Genomic DNA, 8,231 nt, shown 5'->3' with positions numbered 1-8,231 from the left:
AGAGAGAGAGAGAGAGATAGGGGGGAGGGAGGGGGGGTTAACCACTCCAACGGTGTCTAAGTGGAGGGAATTTATTGATGACCTATTCCCCTTGGGGAATTAAAGGCAGAAAAAAGATACCTCTAACCTTCTTTCTTTTCAGCAACAAAATGATCTCTCTTGACAAAGGCGAATTTTAAAAAAATGCCAGTTTTGCTCAATCTAAAAGCTGTTACAAGAACCAAAATAGTACGCCTGTGTACTCACCACATAAATTGGAATTACAAAAAGACATCGGGTGAGAACAAGCAGTACATGGAAGACCGTGCTTGAAATTAAAATGATCAGTCGGTCTGGGGGAGAGGAAAAAAAGGAAGTATTCATTTTTCATATACAACAGAACAGAACTGGGAAACTGGCAAAACAAAACCCAAAAAAAACAAACCAGCTGATAAAAAAATGGCAAGGCTGAGGATAATCCGGTAAATAGCTCAGATGTGAACAACACTGGGATAGTTTTAGAAGCATCTGTCTTACGTGTCGTGTCAACTTCCAAAATTGGAGGGGGTAAAAAAGGAGTTTGATTCAACTGTCAGAATTTTGAATTCCAGAAATTCTAGCTGCGCCATATAAGGCCCAGCTTCGACAAGATAAGCCAAGCTATACTCTTTTACCCTCAGGATAAAAGAGGAGCATAATGTAGAGAAACTGTTTACGTCAGTGGCAAGCTGTCAATAATACCCACTGCAGTTTACATACCCCCTCCCCCGGGGGCGGTGCTACTGACTGAAGTGTCTTTAGGCCATTCCCACAGATGGGACATTAATATGTTCTTATGCACAGAAGAATTGTAAATTGTAAATGGGCTGATTCATCAATGCTAGGCTCATAACTGCATGAACTGCAACAGGGAGCTGCTGCCTTTTCTTTGCTAATCCTTACTATCGTCATTTTTTCTCTCTTTTTTTTTAGGGGGGGGGGGTGTATGTTTGTCACACTCTTGTGGCCCGCTATTTCTGGGCCGACTTGATAGTCGAAACAGACTTTGTGCTGTTGAAGCCAGAGAGGTGAGCAGAGTAAGTCTGATTCCCTGACAGGACCTCTCTGTTGACATCCTCCCCTTGGAGCTCATATGACCTTATGCAGTTGGTTGCGCCGTAAAACCTCTTCTAAAACTAAAGTAGTTTATAGACAGTTTCGTCAAATCTTCATTAATTTTGATACATTGATACATTTTAGGGCAGCAAGTTTTTGTCCTCCAAGAACAAAACAAGACCTACCATTCAGGTACATATTGATCAGACCTATCAAAATTATACACGCTGGCGTTTCTAGGTCAATATTTGGTACGTTTGATGAGAACAACCAATCAAATGACAACAACATGCTAATGACCACTTGTCCAAGACAAACAACTATACAAAAGATCACTCCCCACCACCCCGTTGCGTATTTATATGTAATGACACTGTCCGAGAGGTCCACTTGTTTAAATTGACCACTTGCTTAAGTTGACCATTTGTTTCAGTTGACCATCTTTCTCCTCGACATTGGTATTCGCCTTGGAAAGGTTCTGCACTTTACCTTATTTGCATCTCATGTTGGGGCCTGCATTTTTACTTTGAAAATCTGGTAGAGTAAACTGCTGGGCACCGCACAATCTCAAATGCCCATACTAAAGACCTTAATACTGAAGCACTAGTTGAATTTGGGAATCAGAGCAGCCTACCTGGAAATCCCCAAAGGACCAACGCCTACGTAACGTATAGCCGCCTGGAACTAAAAGCTCGTCTAATCCAGGATTCACACACACACATGCACACTCGCTACACACCCACTCTTCAAAAATATTGCAAGACTGCAAATTAATATATTTCTAGTACAGTTTCTAGTACAGACCCTTAGAAAAGCATTGATCCTTGCAAACGCAATAGCATTTGTCGTGCGTAACAACAAGTGAATCTTTTAGTTTCGTGCATGTTACCAGAAAGAAGTACGCCTTACCCTCCGTCATAGAGGCACAAAAGAACAATCAGCTGGTTTCTGCCCCCACAGGGCTCTACCGTTGCACAGCCAATTTCTCGATGTTTTGCATTCACCATCTGGAACAAGAACAGAACAGAACTTATCACTGCCTTTTTATTGGCTCTACTATACTTTTCGTTATTTTCAAGTACAGGAATTGCCAGGGGCAAATAACAAAAAGGGGGGGGGGGGGAGGGGGATGTCAATGAAAACGGAAAACAAATCCTATCGATGGTAAAATTTTCATTTCGGGTAAAATCAGGTGTCCCCCTCCCCCCTTTCATTGACAAGCCATCAGTCTGTTCGGAGTGCGTTGAGTCCGTGTCTTCCTTTAGCTTTTCTTTTTTAAAAAAATCCAATTTATAGCTTCTGGGTTGTTGATTTTTCTCACGAACCTAATCCTGGATTTTTTCCCTCGTCAGAGCCAATGTTACCATCACTTTATAACCCGAGTAAAAGAAACCCCAGAGTCGAAATTAAGAATTACTGGGGATAATACTAAAGGCAGGTTCAATTTCTGCTTGTAGGGTGTTGGGGGTGGCTCATAACTGCGAATTTCTGACCGTAAGAAATATCGATGCCAATTTCATCCTTAGGATTTATCCCAACCTACACACAGTGTCCATACCAACGCTATTCATAAATATGTTTAAGAATATCTCATAAATGTTCAAAAGCATCTCATAAATGTTCAAAATCATCTAGTCATTTTGCTCTTTTCGACTGCGCACATATGTGGTATTGCACTCGTTTAAAGTTTGCGCCTTCTGAGCCAAACTAACGGCTACACCACAAACGCCGGTCTTTCCATCACACTAACACCAAAATAACCACTCACATTTGGTCACTTTTAAGCACAAGGGGGCTATCCCGAAAAATGCTGTTTTGAGAAAAGCGAAGGTAAAGTTTTTGCCACTTGTTAAGTTTCTTTTAAAGACTAGGAGAGTTTCCTCCATAACCAAACAAATATGTATACCAATGAAACCAAACTTCTCATATAGGTAGGGTAATGCCCACTTTTGGTGTAGGTCAAGATTTCTGGACAACCCCCGAAATCTAGGTTAGCCCGCTTGTCCTTACAAGCGACAATTTAACTCGGCACATATTATATGGCCCACTTGTGTTGTAAGTGCCGTAAAACTATTTAAAAAACCACAACAACAACTAAATCACTCACATTTCGGTACTCGTTGCAACCGTTCCAAGGTAGACAGGCGTCTTCCTCTGGCAGGAAGAGCTGGCTCTGCCGGTACCAGCGCCGCACGATCTGTCTGAGAGCGTTGGGCATCTGTCTCCGGCGTCCCACGTTGACTCCGTACTGCACGTTGGACCGTAACGTCTCCACCTGGCCCTCATGTCTGCTCTGACAGGTGAGGTTCTGGGCCGCCAAGGCAGCGAGCTCGTTGCTCCACCGCTGTAGGACACAGTTTAGTGTTAATTTTTAGAAAGACATTCACGGTACTTGCGACACAAAGAGGTCATTTTTATATATAACCGGAGATTAGAGGTGTACTTACTTACGTGATTACTTGAGGCCTGTTCTTTTCCAAGCTTTTAAAGGAAAAAAAAAACCCATTATGTCTTAAATAGATGTAGTTTTTATTTTGATTGAAGGGGGTGTAACTCGCCTGGTGTCAGAGAAAAAATAATGAAAATAACTGCGAATAACTGCCACAGTTTTGGTGACTTCCAAAGCTTGAGATTTATTTGACATTGCAATTACACTTTATTTTTGTGTGCCTTTGATCAACGTTTTTCCAGTAAAATCCACGCAGAAATGTTTTTAATGAGCTTAGAAGGTGTTGAGCCAAAAATAATATTTAGAAAAAGATAAAATTGCCTAACGAGTGGGAAAATGTTGGATTCTTTGTGTTGCATTATTTTGACGAACGCCCGATTTCACCACAATGTCATACAATACTATTTCTAGTTAACCGTAACCTGGTATATGAGTGAGCTTATAGCTTGGTATTGTGTAGTGTGGGAAGAGTGTAGAGTAGAAAATGAAATAGTTCAGTGGTGACAGTTTTAGTTTTAGTAGAGGTTTTACGGCGCTCGCAACTACATAAGGTCATATGACCGCCAGAAGATTAGAGGTGTTATAAGAGAGTAACAAACATAAAAAAGAAGGGGAGATAGGGACGATAGATGTTTGATAAGAGAGAAAAGGCAAACCACACCAGAGCACCTGCCAACCACCCACTCAGTGGTGACAAACTCAACCATTCCGGCTTTTATTACACTTTAAAATTGCGGTTCGAACTGGATAAATATTTATAGAGCAGTGGACAGCTAAACCTTTTTTTAAAAACAAAATACGAATTGAAACAGACAAAAGTTAAAATAGTAACAAAGCAAGGCACGTCAATTTTCGTTCTCCTGCCAATTTGTCAAAGCTGGATGTTTGGCATCTATCATTGGCAATATGTCGCATCTATGGATTTTGTTGTTGTTGTTTAGTTGTTGTTTTTAAAAAAAGTGTTTTACGGCGCTCGCAACTGCATATTAATAAGGTCATATGAACGCGCGGGACGCACCAAACATTTTCAGTCGGTAGGACATTATGAGTTTTGTCCGGTGGCGGCCTAAGCCTACTCTTAACAATTTTGGACCACCAGGGATCTTTAACGTACGCAACTTGCACACGGGACCCCCGAGATTTTTTGCCTTTGTCCAAGAAAGCTAGGTGTAGATCTTACCTACCATAACATCAGGGGTGTGGCTGAAAGACGGCAGTAAGAAGGAGTCAAGCAGAAGCAGTAGAAAGGCTGCAGAAAGAGTCAGGAGCCCAGAGGAAGAGGCAAAGGAGGCGAGGGGGTGGGGGCAGAAAGTGGAGACGAAAGAAGCCGACAGTAAGTAGGTAGTTTATTCAGTATTTAAGGCTATTGGCCCACATCACATCAAATAAAACATGCATTTGATAAGTAAAGTTTCCATAATGAATAAGTACAGGTTGTGCTCATATCTCTTATCATGGATAAAACATTGCATATTTCTGTCACTGGGCCGAGTCAGGCTGGGAGGGATTAATAATTTCCTTTGATGGACAAAGTGTGAACAATAGAAAATAAAGTGAAATTCATCTTCAATTTCATGAGAGTTACACCTCTCACATAAGGGCGAATTAGTTAATTTCCACCGATAGAGATTGTTATTTAATGAAAGGCTATGGGTTTTTAACAAAGCTATGACTCTTCTGCTCCAATACCGTGGGAGGTTGGTGATATATTCAGCTGGTTCTTGAAACGGAATTGTAAGAGAGAAAACATTATACTTGCGACAGACTTCTTCCTCTATGTTCTGCATAGAATGATCAACAAGTCTACTTTTTACTTCACTGAGAAAGAGTCTAGTGCTTCAAACATTTTGAGAAAACCCGGCATATCCAAAACCCAGGGAAAATAATAGGTTTTTAACTTCCGTAGCTCAGTTGACTCTGCCCAGTTCACAGGAACGATATAATTGCTTATAACATTTCTTTGGATATCTGTCATTTTCTAAGTGTATAAGTCTGCACCAGAATTAAAGGACACAATGTATGTAATCAGAACATAAGTTGGGTCTTCCCACTTCTCTTAGAACTAAACATTTGAGTCTAGTTTTGCCAAAACCCAAACAGGCTTTCCAGAACTTTACCTGAATATTATCAATCACGTCCCAATTTTTGGCACCCCAGATTTCAGAGCCATAAAGCAGCTTTTTTAAAATCTTTATATCAAAAACGTTTTTTTGCTGTTTCAAAATTAAATTCTTGGTATGAACCGAAAAGCCTTCTTGTTCGAGAAACAATCCGTTGAGCTTTACAAGCTCGATCTTCCAGCGTTCGTCTCCAGCATAGACGCAATGAAAATGAAATGCCCAAGTAACTATTAAAGGTTACTGTCTCTAAGATCTTATCCTCCCAATACCATCTCTCAGATCTTTTGAGATAGCCTCCATTTCTAAAAACAACAATCTTTCTTTTCTCTGTATTCACTTCTAAACCTCACATCTGGCAGAAATCACACAACACATTGATTTTCTTTCGTAAACCTCTGACATTGTCGTCAAAAAGACTTAGATCATCAGCGTACATAAAGCCTAAAATACAATCATTATCATTGGGCAATACCTGTATAGCATGGGTATTTGAATCTGAAAGGTGCTTTTCAAATTGAGATGTAAACAAAGAAAATAATATTCGGTTAAGTATGCAGCCTTGTTTGACACCTGATGTACATTGGAAGTATTCAGTAATATACGATTTCACAGGTCCTTGTTCATCTGAACAGACTTTAACACATGAAAGAACACTTTGATACATATTTTTCAAAGTAGTATACAAGGGTCCAGAACAGCCAAGACTTCTCAATACTGTCTAAAGATTTTCTCTGTCAACACAATCAAATGCTTTTCAAAAGTCGACAAAACATATATAGAACCTTCCGCCAGTTTTGGAGATATATTTTTGGACTAAAGATTGGAGTGAAAATATATTATCTATTGTACAGTAATTTCGTCTAAAACCGGCCTGAGATTCAGGGATGAGGTTACCTTCATCACATCATTGATGCAGTCTCCTATTCAATATGAATGAGAATAATTTACCAAGAACATTTAGTTAACTAATTCCTGTGCAGTTATTTACATTATTTACGTTTCTTTTTTTGTGCAAACTAAATATCATAGATTTGGTCCACTCTTTGAAGAAAACTGAATTGAGAAGAGATAGGAAAAATTCAGCCCGGCCCTAGCAACGAATTTGTCAAATTCCGGCGATAGGCCGTCAGGTCCACAAGCCTTGCCAGATTTTAAACTATTTATAATCAATGTAATTTCGTCTCTTGAAATGGGTGAATATAACAAATCACCTGGCTCACCACAAGGGGAGGCATGAGACTGTAGTGTAAGGAAATAGATGAGTTCAAGCTGATTGACTCGTCATTTCCATTGGTCTTACCACCAGACCCCAAGAGGGGGTTTAGCAATTTCTCAAAATAGACATACAATTCTCTGGGTTTGATAGTATTGTTTGTTACCGGGTTTTCACTCTAAAAGATATTGACTTGTTTCCAAAAATCTTTCGAATTGCGCTTCAAACAATTCTGAATAAGAATTTGAGTTTGTAATTGTGTACACTGTGATTTTTTTAATTTGCAGAGGTTTAATTTTTTTTTAACAAAGCGAGGTAGTTATCTAAAGCTTCATTTGATTTCGAAATATGAAATTCATGTAATGCTCTGTATTTTTGTCTTTTTGAATAAAAGCACTCATTATCAAACCATGGTGGTTGGGATGTACACTGTTAAACATTTTTGACACCTGTAGATTGCATACAATCGGTTGCACTTTTAATACAATTATTCAACATCACAACAGCATTGTTTGTTTTACCTACATGGATAAGATCAGAAAATTCAATTTGAACACATAACAGGTTGTCTTCTAATGCCTGTATATAGTCTTTGACGTATGCGTTGTTCCAAAATTATTTCTGGATATCAAATAAAAGACACAAAACTTCTTGTTCTATTGGTTCACATTCGATGCCACGTGCTGTAAGTTAAGCGTTAGACTAAGAGGGAAATGGTCAGACTCTGATCAAGAGATTATTTTAAAGGCTTTAATTACTTCCTGAAACCCACCCGTGCTTACAATGATGTAATCTACGACTGACTTGTCTGTGCTTACACTGATGTAATCTACGACTGACTTGCCTTTGTTTGCAATGATGTAATCTACGACTGACTTGCCTTTGTTTGCAATGCAGGTGATGTTCCCTTCCCCGTCTAATTTTGTTCTGCCATTCAGTATTTGAAGTTGTTAGAGAGCAGGAAAGGATGTGAAAGGAGAACATTTTAGAGAAGAAAATTTTCCATCGCTGTCCGGATTCGAACCCGGGACCTATTGAATGAGAGGCGAACACCTTAACTTCTAGGCCACGAGAGTCCCGCGTCTGTGTTTGGAATAATGTTATGTGTTGTGGAGTTTCTCAAGATGAACTATTCATTATAGTCAAGGTGGCGGGATACCATCCCACTATAATAATATAATACCATTGGTTATCAACTAATGATACTATCCCAAACACCTAAGACCGAAGTTTTCTTTACATTCAAAGCTGAAATACAATGATTATTTCAGTAGAAAGCTAAAAAGAGGGGAGAGAGAGAGAGCTAGAGAGAGCTAGAGAGAGCGAGAGAGAGAGAGAGAGAGAGAGAGAGAGAGAGAGAGAGAGAGAGAGAGAG

General features: G+C 39.6%; 1 protein-coding gene across 2 annotated transcripts in view; it reads right to left on the bottom strand.

Annotated features, from left to right (window-relative positions):
• Nucleotides 1-8,231, bottom strand: part of LOC101854241 (cysteine-rich venom protein ENH1) — a 55,999-nt gene that overhangs the window by 16,771 nt on the left and 30,997 nt on the right. For both annotated transcript variants that reach the window (XM_005093503.3, XM_035968511.1), the window contains exons 4-6: nt 3,182-3,418; nt 1,984-2,081; nt 247-332 (exon numbers count right to left, since the gene is read on the bottom strand). In XM_005093503.3, coding sequence (XP_005093560.2) covers nt 247-332; nt 1,984-2,081; nt 3,182-3,418 — 421 coding nt within the window. The remainder of the gene's footprint in view (nt 1-246; nt 333-1,983; nt 2,082-3,181; nt 3,419-8,231) is intronic.

The sequence above is a fragment of the Aplysia californica genome, unplaced genomic scaffold (genome assembly GCF_000002075.1).
Source record: "Aplysia californica isolate F4 #8 unplaced genomic scaffold, AplCal3.0 scaffold00065, whole genome shotgun sequence".
In the NCBI taxonomy this organism is placed as follows: Eukaryota; Metazoa; Mollusca; class Gastropoda; order Aplysiida; family Aplysiidae; genus Aplysia; species Aplysia californica.
Note: the sequence above shows the minus strand (reverse complement) of the source record. Positions and strands in the feature narration are given on the sequence as shown.